General features: G+C 37.3%; 1 protein-coding gene across 4 annotated transcripts in view; it reads left to right on the forward strand.

Moving 5' to 3' along the window:
* Window positions 1–14,410, forward strand: part of EPM2A (EPM2A glucan phosphatase, laforin) — a 102,712-nt gene that overhangs the window by 34,132 nt on the left and 54,170 nt on the right. For 3 of the 4 annotated variants that reach the window (XM_070461712.1, XM_070461715.1, XM_070461714.1), the window contains exon 2: window positions 14,091–14,265. In XM_070461712.1, the coding sequence (XP_070317813.1) occupies window positions 14,091–14,265 (175 nt within the window). Of the gene's footprint in view, window positions 1–12,700; window positions 12,826–14,090; window positions 14,266–14,410 lie in introns of those variants that run through there. The other variant, XM_070461713.1, reaches the window with a different exon arrangement.

The raw sequence follows: 14,410 nt of genomic DNA on the forward strand, positions 1-14,410 counted from the left end.
CAGCAGCCGTGGTAGGTACTGCGCTGAATCCTTTAGATGGATCACTTAATTGAATTCTCTCAGAACAATCCTATGAGGTAGGTAGTACCACTCTGTCTTTTCCACAAATGAGAACACAGAGGCACAGATTGCTTAAATGACTTTCTTATTACTGTTTACAAGTAGTGAATAGTATAACTTGGAATGCAGTCTGAGTTTGAACGTAGAGTCCATACACTATCTTACTGCTATGATATCCTCCTGTCCAGGGGAATAGTAATATGGAGCCGACAGAGGAGAGTTTCAACAGAATGCACACTATCGTTACAAGCTGGAGGCTGGTAAAGAAAAGCCAAAAATGAATCTGATATGATGACTTCATTTAAAGTTGTTTTTTCCACCCCTGCCCAGTGGGCCACTGAGGGCCGATGTCAAACTGTAGCCCCTGAAGAGTGAATAGGGAAATGAGGGTATTTATTGAGAACTGGGGCAATTAGAAGGAAAATGAGGTTGTCAGAGATGATGGTGGGGCAGAGACTAAGTGGAAACTGGAAGAGGAGGGATTTGGGGAGGTGTAAGGCTAGGAGATTCCCTGGTAGCTCAGGGGTAAAGAACCTGCCTGCCAACGCAGGAGATGCGAGAGATGCAGGTTGGAACCCTGCGTCGGGAAGATAACCTGGAGAAGGAAATGGCAACCTGCTCCAGAATTGCCTGGAAAATTCCATGGTTAGAGGAGTCTGGTGGGCCACAGTCCGTGGGGTCACAAAGAGTCGGACACAACTGAGAGCACACACAAGGATAGGCATAGAAGGAGGAGAGTCTGTGTTGTAGCAAAGAGGTTCTATTAGCACAAGACAAACACAATCAAGAATTAGAGAGACTGTATTCTTGCTATTTTTTTTTTAAGGGTGGGTTGTGGGCAATTTTCAAGTTTTTAAAATATATTAAAATGCTTTTAGTTTTATTGTCAACTTATTTAAAAATAATTTACAAATAAAAATTTAATGCATTAGCTACTTTTGATTTAAATCAAGGAGAGACATGAGATACCACAAGAAATTTGGTCTATCTTCCGAGATGATTTGCTGGAGAAAGGTGATGTGTTCCAACCCATTACCATCACCCTCAGCGGCCTAATTATCATTTGTTTTTCCCAGGATATCAGAAATCATTATTTGTTTTGGTAGAATGGAATCAGTCATTATTGCTCTATATGTACTCTTATTCATCTTGGTTAACAATCAGTCTAAGGATGTCCATGTTGCCTAGTTCTAGCTAATGAAATGTAAGAGGTCTTTTGGGTGAGGCTCCCAGGAAAGCTTTCCGTTTTCTCATGAAGAGGAACCAGGGGCTCTTGACTCTTTTTCATGACTAGTAGAGTGTCACCCTTTGAACATGAGTTGACAGGCATGACAACAAAGTCAATGTGTCAGGGATGGCAAAGCATTTAGAAGGTACTTGGTGTTTCACCAGTTCTGGACTGCCAGGCTTTGCATCTTTTATTACATGAGAGATCTATGTGTATTTATTGAAGTCTCTGTTAGTTTTTCTGTTGCTTACAGTCAGACATAAGACTCAGAGAAGCAAAAACCTTCATCAACTGTTTTTCATACACATGTAGTTTATAGCTTTGGTAAATTAAAAAAAAATCTCTCTAATTTATTCTCTTTTATTTTTACAACTTATAATGTCTCATTAAAAAGGTTTTAATCTGGCTTATCAATTTCAGAAAAAATTTAGTGTTTAAAAACATTAGGCCACTCTACCCTTCATTTCAACTAGCTGTTTATTTCTAATTTCTTTTCAGTAACTAGAGCAGTGCTTATGTGATGTTTACATTAGCTGTATCTCTATCATGTAAAAAAATATTTTTGTCATGAAAGAAACTAAAGCATGAAGCCACAGAGGTGGTTTTCACATCGGACCTAGATCAGTTCAAGGGACTGTCTCATTAAACCATTTAGTCCACTTTCTAGAAAAATCTTAATTGTAGAGAGATTTCATGCCAAAGCATTGACTTACTTTGAAACTACTGAAATGCCTGTGCACTGCGTGAGCTGGGTCAGGACAGAGTTGAACGTAAAACAATCCTCAGTGTTTTTCAGAGTTCCTGGGATGAAGATGATTATTTTGAGTTCTTTGCATCTAAACGTGGGACATTTGAGATATGGTTACTAGGGAAGGCATTGCCTTCTGCCTCAGCATTGTTTGACTTAAAGTTCACAAAGATAGGGGCTTCCCAGGTGGTGCCAGTGGTAAAGAACCCACCTGCCAATGCAGGAGACGTGAGAGACGCAGGTTCCTTCCCTGGGTTGGAAGATCCCCTGGAGGAGGGCATGGCAACCCGCTCCAGTATTCTTGCCTGGAGAATCCTATGGACAGAGGAGCCTGGCAGGCTACAGTCCACAGCGTCTCAAAGAGTCAGACATGACTGAAGTGACTTAGCACGCATGCACAAAAAATAGGTGACGTGAGAGATTTTGTCATGGGCTTCAAGTTATGTCAAAGGAAGTAGTGAAATTTGGTTGAAAGCATTTGCTTCATATATTGAGTCTAATATTAATGTAAATGCTTTATTTTTATAGTGTAACTTGGATTTGTGTTCAGACAATGAAATGCAATGAGATTTCTAGTCAAGTCTGAGTGCTATGGAGAGAAAAATTGACCTGACAATTTAACAACAAAAATCTAGACACTCCTATAAAAATTGTTTCAATGGCAGTGGGAAAATCAACATTAAAAATTATTACAGCAATCAAATAAAAATATATTAAATACATGAATAAACATCACAGCAAGTGACATAGAAAGTAAATGCAGTATGTAGAAATATGTCCAATTATGCAGAGATGGAGCATTTTAATATTTGGATCTTCTTGTTTAATCCCTTGAGTCATGGCATAATTAGCTACCACAAGATCTGATCACTTCAAATCAGGTGGTCAAATCTTTTAGATTCTCTCTGGATTACCATCACATTAAATGAATTGTTAATATTCAGTCTTGGTGCTTGAGTCAAGCCTATTAAGAACAATCTAAGTTTCAGATTTTCTCCAAAAATTATATAAAATGAAGAGCTTTGTTGTTGTATTTAATTTCAAATCGAAGCATAATTGCCTAGTAAAGCCATTTTGGGGATGTTTTTAAAGAGAATCTTCAATCTTTGTGATGCTTTCCATTTTAAGATGTGTGCATCCTTATGAATCACTAATTCATAGAAATCATCTGTAATAAAAAAGGAAGTCTGGCTTCCTAAATAATGGTTAGAAAACTGGTAATTCTCTTTTCTGCTTTTCCAAGTCATGAAATCTGGTTGTTTTATACTGCTTGGTTTAGAATTTGAAAAGTATTATGAACCCCCTACAAGTCCATATTTTGTTCTCACTCTTTCCACTAAAATAGACAGTTGTTCTTGTTATCTATTTCCTGCTTTAAATCATACTCACTGATACATTGTTGTGGCTAGTTAAGTATCTAAAGCATCCAGTATTGTCATCTTTGTTATGTATCTAAAGCATCTGATATTGTCATTACAGTTTGTGATCCATCCTGTTTATCACAAAACCTTTCTCACTAGATGTAGCTCACATGGACACTCCATTTTCAGTCTTCTGTATCCATGTGAAAAGTGAAAGTGAAAGTCTCTCAGTCGTGTCTAACTCTTTGTGACCCCATGGACTATAGAGTCCTTGGAATTCTCCAGGCCAGAATACTGAGTGGGTAGCCTTTCCCTTCTCCAGGGGATCTTCCCAACCCAGGGATTGAACCCAGGTCTCCCGCATTGCAGGTGGATTCTTTACTATCTGAGCCACCAGGGAAATCCATGTACACACCACAAATCTATCATAGTTTCCTTTCCTAGTGAGTCAATTGCTCTCTAGAATACATCCCAACGTCTCATTCCAGTCATAATGAATGGAAAATGTCCCTGAGGATTAAGCTTATTTGCAGTCCTTGAATAGTCTGCTTATGTATCAGTGTCTTAGGTAGTTTTAAAATTATTTTCATCATTTAGGTTAGTTTTGTTTCATTCACAAATTGCTTTGTGTAAGTGTTGTCTAATCAACAATAATCTATTCATTGTGAGAATCATGTTGTAAATTTCATTTGTCTACTTCCATTTACCCCAGGACTAGATATACAACTATCTTTCAATAATACTTGGATAGTCCATTAACTGAATTAAACTCTAGAATATTTCATATATGTGAGTGCATTCATCTGCTCGGGCTGCTATAACAATATACCATTGACTGGGTGGATTAAATGACAGAAATTTATTTTCTCATAGGTCTGAAAGAAGTCCCAAATCAGAGGGCCAGCAGATTTGGTTTCTGGAGAGAACTCTTTTCTGTTTTGCAGATGGCTGGCTTCTTGGGGTGTCCTCACACAGCCTTTCCTCAATGCCTGTGTGGAGAGAGATTCTGGTTTCTCTTTCCCTTCTTAGAAGGGCACCAGTCCTGTTGGTTTAGGACTCCATCCTTATGTTCTCATTTAACCTCAATTCCCTAACAGCCCTATATCCAGAGAAAGTCACTTTGGGGGTTAGAGTTTCAACATTTAAATTTTGGGGATACCTAATTTTGTTCACAATGAAGAGATATTAAATTATTAGCAAATCTTTTAGGAAAAGAACTATTGAATTTTGCTTTGCCCATCACCATTTTTTAATTATATTTCTTCAACCTAGCTTGATCTAAACCTTGATTTAATCATGGAAAATTTCCCTCCTAATATTCTGCTCTGCATGGTTTGGCAGGTGTTAATTAAGTTTTTCTTTAAAATTTTTACCTGGAACTGATCAAGGCTCTTTGGGGAGTTTTACCTAAAGATCCCCTCTGGAGGCCTGGCAGAGAGTTAATCCAAGGCTAAGCTTTATTAATCACTCCTGCTGTTCCCGTTTTCTGCACACCTTAAGCTCAGCTTTGAGAGGACCAACACATTGCACCCGCCTAATAAACAACTGTCTAAGGACTTTTGTTGATTGTCTCATAGAATTTGAAACATAAGTGAATGGTCTTAAGTCTGATTATTAATGAGAACAAGTGAAGCCAGACCTATTACATACAAAGGTAGGAGCCCTCTAACTTGTAGTTCTGTCAAGTAACTGTTTTAAGCTGAGTAGCTTATTTTGAAGGGTTAGACAAATTTACCTGTACAGATTTACAGAAAGGATGATGCTTAGATATTGCATTTCAGCTTACCATTTGCCATAAAAATATCAATCACCAATAATAATCAGCTGTTTTTAACTTGAAAGACAGTCACACACACATATACACATTTGTATGCATTTGCATGCACACACACATACACACATACAGAGGGGTCAGATGTTTGATTCATTATCATAATCCTGTCACATTTAGTGTTTTCCTTTTTGCTCCTCCAAATTCTAGCCTCCTTAACAGTAATATTCTCATGTCTAATGTAGAAAAGGATTATTATCTCTAAATCTAGTTCCTATTTTCAACATTGTGAAGTGTCTTTGTAGTCATTACTATAATTTTAAACCAAAACTCTTGGAGCTCTTTCCTGAATTTGTGGAATTGTTTTGTATTGGATTTTTCCTTGGAGTTATTTTAGCTTTAACTTGTGGCATATCACTCTTGAGTATATAAACCTCCTATTATTTCAATGCAATATTGTTATACAGGAAGTGAACTTTCATCTACATACCTATCTGAATTGGTATAGAACTTTCTTCCTGCCCATAGATAGTCTTTGATTTCCTAATTTTCATTAGCCAGATTTAATTTTTTTTGCCATTAGCATGAAGTGTTGTCTACTTAACACTTTGCATTTAAGATTTTTGCATTCTATAATCAAATGAGATAAAAATCCTGTAAATAATAATATTCTTTCATAATTTTGTATTATTTATTATTTTCCTATTAACTTTTCTTGTTTTCTCTCTTAAAATTTTATTTTGTGGTGTGTACACAGATTCTGAAAGTGACTACATAACTGCATAGGTTAGATATTAACTGTGATCTTCCTCCTTATGATACATGAGTTCTTGTAGATCGGGGAGTATGGCACGCTTTCTAAGATAACTGTGGAGAAGGGAAGATTTAAATCCTCTGGGTCTTCCTTACATCTGCTTCCCTGCATCTGCCCTGCTTAGCAGATATAGCTTCTTGTTGCCCTGCTTATATTGCCCTGTTATACATCAAGTCAACATTAGCAAGAAATTAAGTTTTAAAATGAATTTTTGTTAATGAACCATCCTCTCTCTCTCTCCATGTAAGAAATTTGTGTGTGAATGTAGTAGGTTATATTGAAGGTTGGGGTTGGGGGTTGGTGGGTAAAGAGGAATATTATAGAAGGACAAACAGCTTCAAATTAGGTATTAAAATACTTGCCTTTACCTGCTGTCTGGTCGTCTCATGACCAGTGTGTTTTGATTATCAACTTCACGTTACATAGTCTGCTAGCTGCATCTTCCCATCTCTCTTCTCTTTCTCCAGCTCACCTTTCCTTCTCTTTCTCAATCTTCACATTTTTTTTCCTATCTTTTCCTTCTTTGATTGCACCCATGTCCTCTCTTCTGTGAATCAGTTTAGCTGTTTCCCACCACTACTCCTAAACTCAGCTATTTTCAACCATTGCCTGCTGCAATTTATCAAAGTGCTCAACTGGAACAAGATCCACTCTCTCAAAGAGGCAGTTGGTTGAACAAAATTTTTTTTTTGCATTTTATTTTGTTTTGCTTTTGCCATTGGAATAGAACATCAAAATGCCAGAGCTGGTAATGATTATACCATGTTTATACAACTTTATGCACCAATAACTTCTGGAGTAGTAAGTAACAGATGGGCATGAGAGCGATCTGATTTGGGTGAATTACTAGCTGAAATTAGAGATTAATGTGTTAGGTTCAAATTGATGTTCATGTGCTAGAAATAAAAACTGCAAGGTGATTAAACTCCAAAGAGGATAGATTCAAATAAAACAACATATGCAAAATAATTAGAATTTTAAGTAGAGTGCTATCCAATACATTTTTTCTTGTCCCATATTTCAAACGTTCTGACTTTATACAAAAGTCATTTTAACTTGAACTTTCAAACTTACAGAACTATTTAAAAGAATGTGTTAGTCCAGAGTTTTAGATTTTTTGAGATTTCTTATTTCTCTGGCTTTAATTGGAATGCCAGAAAGCAGTCCTCTTACTCCTTTACATTCATTCACTTTATTTTAATTTACGTGATTTGCCTCAATGAACAAATAACATTATGGCCAAGTCTGCTCTATTGTTTATTAAATGAATCCTTTTCTACTTTTCTGCCAATAACACAGGTTAGTTTATCCTGCCTTAGTGTATTGTTTGTATATTTATTTATTCAAAATTAATGCTAATAAGTGAATGACAGTGGGCGGCTCCAATGGAACAGATAATTCACTCCTGCAGGCTTCCTTCCCATCTTAAGCCAACCTTCAAAGAAGCCACAAAGTTACCTTTTAACCTTGATACAGCATAGCCAACTGACACCTTCATGAGGTAGAAGAGACCTGGAAAAGTCAGCTAAATCTCTAGGCATAAATGATCATAGTGCTAGTAAACAATAGCATGACATGGTTGGATGGCATCACCAGTGCCATGGACATGAAATTGGGCCAAGTCCAGGTGTTGGAAGACAGGGAGGCCTGGTGTGCTGCAGTACATGGGGTCTCAAAGAGTCTGACACAACTGGGCGACTGAACAACTACACATTGTACTCTTAAGCCAGTCCTATGGAACAAAAAGTGAATTGGAAACCTAAAAATTCTCTAGCCTATTTGGAAAAAACAGGCAAACCAAGATTTATTTATTTTTAAATGAAGCTTTTTATTTTGAAGTAATTGCTTATTTGCACACAGTTGTAAGAAATAATACAGAAGGATTCTGAGTAACTTTTGCCATTTCTATCATTGGTACATATTCACCACCAGGATCTCTCTTGTCCTCTTTACAGCCTCACCTGATTTCTGCCTCCTCTACCCTCCAACCCCTGGCAACCACTAAACTGTTTTCCATCTCTATAATCTTTTTTCAAAAATGTTATAAAAATGGTATTGTATAATATGCCTCTTGAGAAACCTGTATGCAGGTCAGGAAGCAACAGTTAGAACTGGACATGGAACAACAGACTGGTTCCAAATAGGAAAAGGAGTACGTCAAGGCTGTATACTGTCACTCTGCTTATTTAACTTCTATGCAGAGTACATCATGAGAAACTCTGGGCTGGAGGAAGCACAAGCTGGAATCAAGATTGCCAGGAGAAATATCAATAACCTCAGATATGCAGATGACACCACCCTTATGGCAAAAGTGAAGAAGAACTAAGGAGCCTCTTGATGAAAGTGAAAGAGGAGAGTGAAAAAGTTGGCTTAAAGCTCAACATTCAGAAACCTAAGATCATGGCATCTGGTCTCATCACTTCATGGCAAATAGATGGGGAAACAGTGGAAACAGTGGCTGACTTTATTTTTTGGGGCTCCAAAATCACTGCAGATGGTGATTGCAGCCATGAAATTAAAAGTGAATATTATCACCTTGGAAGGTGAAATTGGAAGGAAGGAAAGTTATGACCTTGGAAGGAAAGTTATGACCAACCTAGACAGCATATTAAAAAGCAGAGACATTACTTTGCCAACAAAGGTCCGTCTAGTCAAGGCTATGGTTTTTCTAGTGGTCATGTATGGATGTGAGAGTTGGACTATAAAGAAAGCTAAGAGCTGAAGAATTGATGCTTTTGGACTGTGGTGTTGGAGAAGACTCTTGGGAGTCCCTTGGACTGCAAGGAGATCCAGCCAGTCCATCCTAAAGGAGATCAGTCCTGGGTGTTCATTGGAAGGACTGATGCTGAAGCTGAAACTCCAGTCCTTTGGCCACCTGATGCAAAGAGCTGAGTCATTTGAAAAGATCCTGATGCTGGGAAAGATTAAGGGCAGGAGGAGAAGGGGACGACAGAGGATGAGATGGTTGGATGGTATCACCGACTGGATGGGTTTGGGTGGACTCCTGGGGTTGGTGATGGACAGGGAGGTTTGGCGTGCTGCAGTTCATGGGGTCGCAAAGAGTTGGAGACGACTGAGTGACTGAACTGAACTGATACAATATGTGGGACTGGCATTTTTTTCACTCAGCATAATGTTTTTGAGATTCACCCAGATTATTATATTATCAACAGGTCATTCCTTTTTTTTTTTTTTTTTTGACCGAATCATGGTGTGGACATACCATTTGTTATTCACTCACTGAAATACATTTTTATTGCTTTTTTGTGTGTTTTGATTTTTGTTTTGTAGATTACATATGTAAGTGAGATCATTTAGTATCTGTCTGTCTCTTTCCATAATCCTTTCTCGTCAATCCAGATTGGATTGATACTTTGACCACCGTATAATTTCTCTCCCTATCTTTAGTGATTTTCTTTGTTTTCAGGTTTTAGTTTATATGATAATAATGTAACCACTTCTACTTTCTTTTAATTAATGCTTACATGGTGTATCTTTTTCTATACTTTTACTTTCCACTTGCCTGTTTAATCTGAAGTGAGTTTTTCCTAGACAGCAAATAGCTGGTTCACTAAACAAACAAACAAACAAACAAAAAAAAACAAAAAAAACCTACTCTGAAAATCTCTGTGTTTCAATGTGTTTTTAGACAGTTTATGTTTAATGAGATTATTGGTATATTAGGACTTAAGTTTGCTATTTCGTTTTCATTTGTTTATGGTCATTTTCTCTGTTTTGCTTTGTTTTTTTCTCTGCCTTCTTATGGAAATATGGTTCATACTTAAACATTTTTTTAAAATTCCATTTTGATTTACCTACATTATACAAACATAACTTGTCATAGATGACTGGTTTCATCATTTTGCCATATTAAATGAATTGGAGGAATCTTATTTCTTTGCCCTTCTCCATATAACTGCCTTACATATTTCCACTACATACATGTACGACATCAGAGAGCACTGTAATATTTGTTAGAAACTCAAGAGAAGAAAGAAAATCTACTGTATTTACCCATTTGCTTATCATGTTCTTCCTTTCTGATGTTAAACAACTTCCTTTCTATTTATGGAGATCTGTTTAGCACCCCCCACCTTTTTTTTTTTTTTTTTTTGGAGAAAACTACTAACATAAGAATGATTATTTTCCTAAATTGTTATTTTTCTTTGGCTACTTTCAAGACTTTTCTTTGTGTTTAGTTTTCAAAAATTTAATTATGATATGTTGTGGCATGGATTTCTTTCTTTTTTTTTTTTATCCTTTTTGGAGTTTGTGCAAGTTCTTGAACCTGTATGTTTATTGGCAAATTTAGAAAATACTTAGACATATTTAGATATCATTTTTCTCAAATATTTTCCCGCTACATCCCCTTTCTCATTTCTTCTTCAGACGCCATTTACAGGAATGTTACATCTTTTGTTATAGTCCCACAAATCCCTAAGGCTCTATTTTTTTTTTTCCATCTGTGTTTTCTCTGTTGAATAATTTCTATCTTATAGCTTGCTATTTCTTTTCTTTCTGACCTCCATTCTGCTCTTGTGCCCATCCCCTGAGGTTATTATTTCAACTGTTATACTTTACAGTTCTAAAACTGTCATTTAGTTCTTATTTACATCTTCCATTTCCTTGCTAAGACTTTGTGATTTTTCATTTCAAGTATGTTCAATGGATTGTTGAAGCTTAAAGTTTTTGTCAGATAGTTCTAACATGTCTGTCCTCTTGAGTTGAGCATCTTTTGAGCATTTTTTCCTCATTCAGTTTGAGATCTTTGTGATTCTTCATATAATGGGTGACTTTCTATTGAAATTGCAGCATTTTGAGTATTTTATGATGAGATTGCACCTGGGTCCACCTTCTGGTTCTCTGACACTGCTCCAGAGAGAGGGGAGAGGTACCACCTCATCACCCGGGTTCCCCATCCAGTTTGCGTTGACAGCTGAAGGGTCAGACTCCTGTTACTACTGAATGCGGCTGCAGCTCCCACTCTCCACTACACCCTCACTGACCCGATACCTCTGTGACTAAGAGAGATAGATGTGTCTTGTTACGTCTAAAAGATGTCTTTGTAAAAATGGGTAATTTAAAACCTCAATTCTAGGAATGAAGAATTCTTAGGAAGTTCATTTTATATACGTATTTTTTCTTGAACAGTATAATTTATGTATATTTGAGTTCCCCAATAATTATGTTCAAGTTATAACATGTAGATTGTTGTAAGTCTCATACTGATCAGCAGAAGCCATAGATATATTCTTCTTTGCTAAAAAGCAATGTCTTCTTTTTATAGTAAATCCAATGGGTTCAAAATAATTTAGAGTAAAATAGTCCTTCCTTCCCAGTTACATTCTCCAGATGTAACTACTGTTGCTAGTTAAACAGGCTTCTACCCTGTTTTTAGTCTATGGTTTCAATTATACTCCCCCACCTCACTTCCTCACTCCCAGTTTTCCTCTACAGTTTCTCTTTCTATTCCTTCTTTCTAATCTTGTCCTTCTCTGTCCAGCTGTAAAATGTTGAGATGCTTTCAGACTTGGTTCTAGAAGCCTTTTTTCCTCAATCAACATTGTTTTTCTTTGTAAGTCATCTATATCCTTGTCTCAGTTACCATTTATACTTAGATGACTCATGAACTATTTTTCTAGTTCAGATCTCTGGTCTGAGTGTCAAATCAACAACTTCAGCTCTCTACCTAGCAGCTCCTTTTGTATCTAAATAGCATCCCAAGTCCCAAATGCCTAAACCAGCCTGACCGTCTTCTTCCAACTCTGCCTGTTTTCACATCTCAGTAAATGGTGTCACTATATATTGAGTTGTATTTGCCAGAAGCCTAAGAATCATTTCTGATTCTCTTTTCATCTTCACCTCCCATATCCAGTTAATCATTAAATCATTAAGTTAATCATTTTCCCTCCTGAATTGCCCCATCCTTTCTATTTCTATCTTCAGGCTTTTATCACCTCTTATCTAGGCTAACGCAGAAGTTTCCTAAGTGGACTTTCTGCTTCTAATCTCGTTGTGTTTGAGTTAATTTTTTACTCTGTAACCAGAGAGATATTTTCACAATAAAAATTTGGTCATGTCAACTGCCTGCTTAAAATAATTCATTATTAAAAATTGCTTTTATGGGAAAGACCTAAATCCTTAACAAGATTTAGTACAATGCCTGCCGTATAGTCAACATTCAATAAGTATTTTTGGGAGAATGAATAGATGAATTGACATAGTTTGTAGTATTTGCTATTAAAATAGTATTGTTACACACATGCATGTATCCATGTATCTTTCTTTACCTTTGTTATATTTCAGTTGGATATGTTTCTAGAAGTGAGACTGCTAGTATAGTTTGGTTTTCTCTATTAAATATCAAGGTTAATAAGGCAATTGGTGTAGTACCTTGTAGCCATCAAGAGAAAAAGAAGAATCTAAGCTAGGAAGATCAATGATGATTTATTAAAGGGGCCATCTTGTACCCTCTGTCTGATGAGGGGAATTATGTTCTAAAGAACTGCCAAATAACTTAAGCATTAAAAAAAAATAGATTGTATGCTAAATAACCTTAGATAAAATAGTTTGGAAGACAGAGCAAGGAATGAGTGAATCGAATTTTCATATTCGTGACTTATTCCTATTTTATTTTGATTCTATGTTTTTCTTGGGCTCCCCTGGTGGCTCAGATGGTAAAGAATCCACCTGCAATGCAGGAGACCTGCGTTCAATCTGTGGGTCAGGAGATCCCCTGGAGAAGGGAATGGCAAACCACTCCAGTATTCTTGCCTGGAGAATCCCATGGACAGAGGAGGCTGGTGGGCTATAGTCCATTGGGTTGCACAGAAGTGGACATGAGTGAGTGACTAACACTTTATATGTTTTTCTTATTAATGACACTATATGAAAATTAGGTAGTTTAAGGAAAGGGTTGATTTGAAGTGGGGGTGGTCACATAAGAATAGATTATAAAAATAATGTAGAAATAATTTTCATAGGAATTGAGGGTCTGTTTACTCCTGTAGTTGATGCTGGGCAGAATAGTGATGTAAGTAAATAATGTTATCAGAGGCACGTTGTCCTGTCTCTGCCTCTTTTCCTCCACTCCCTGGAGGGCAGAGGGTCTGTCTTCTGTAAAGTAAGCAGTAGAAAACAGCATGAAGGTATCAGGTGCCTGAAAAAGGTGGGGGACGAGGGATACCAGGTTACTGATCGCTTTGTTCTTTGTTCTGTGATCCTGGGCAAGCTGGTTAATCTCTGTGGTGCTTAGTTTTCCCATCTGAACATAATACTAACCACTGATTTACATGCAACCTGGATTGGATATGGTCCCATTATTTTATTATTTATAAATGTATTTATTGAAAAAAAATTTAGCTGTTGTTTGAGCTGATACTGAAACAATTTATTAGTGATTTTAGTCATAAATGTGCATTCCAGGGAGGTAAAAGTATGCAGCACACGGTCATTAATGGCCTCAAGAGCCTTTATCATCAGCTTGAAAAGTGAAAAGTAAAAGTGTTAGTCGCTCAGTCATGTCCAACTCTTTGTGACCTCATGGATGTAGCCCACCAGGCTCCTCTGTCCATGGAATTCTCCAGGCAAGAATACTGGAGTGGTTTTCCATTTCCTTCTCCAGGAGATTTTCCTGATCCAGGGACTGAACCCAGGTCTCCTGCACTGCAGGCAGATTCTTTACCATCTGAGCTATCTGGGAAGCCCCTTTCAGCAGCTTATCAGGCTGCAGAGTGACTCACAATGGGCTCTTAAGGCCCTGAGTGGTCCCATGAAATTCTGAGTTAAGATGCTTCTGTAATTATCCATATATTCATTGGGAGCATAGTACTCTGAAGTTAACAAGTAATTCTTTAGATATTTTTCTGTGTTCCCTCTTGAGTTCCGTCACTCAGTGGTGTCTGACTCTTTGCGACCCCATGGACTGCAGCACGCCAGACTTCCTTGTCCATCACCAACTTAGTCTATTTTTGTTTATACTGAGATGTGTAGATTATGCAGCTTTGTATTTATTTTTGTCTTGCTATTAATTTTGCACCAGCACCTCTATGACTGTTGAAGCAAAGCATTGATGTAATTGCTTTCTTTGTCATCTCTTCTTGTTCCAGGCAACGGGCCTCACCACGACCGTTGCTGTACTTACAATGAAAACAACTTGGTGGATGGTGTTTATTGTCTCCCAATAGGACACTGGATTGAGGCCACTGGGCACACCAATGAGATGAAGCACACAACGGACTTCTATTTTAATATTGCGGGCCACCAAGCCATGCATTATTCAAGGTAAAAATAGTGCCATGTTTATAAGCATAGAAGTAGGACAAGGGTAGCATTAGGACAATGGAAGTGGTCACCGTGTTCAAACCTGCAGCCTCTCCCTCTGGAGGGTTATATAGGCCTGTGGTACTTTGAGGAGGTAAATTACAGT

Source organism: Odocoileus virginianus, chromosome 34, assembly GCF_023699985.2.
Source record: "Odocoileus virginianus isolate 20LAN1187 ecotype Illinois chromosome 34, Ovbor_1.2, whole genome shotgun sequence".
NCBI lineage: Eukaryota > Metazoa > Chordata > Mammalia > Artiodactyla > Cervidae > Odocoileus > Odocoileus virginianus.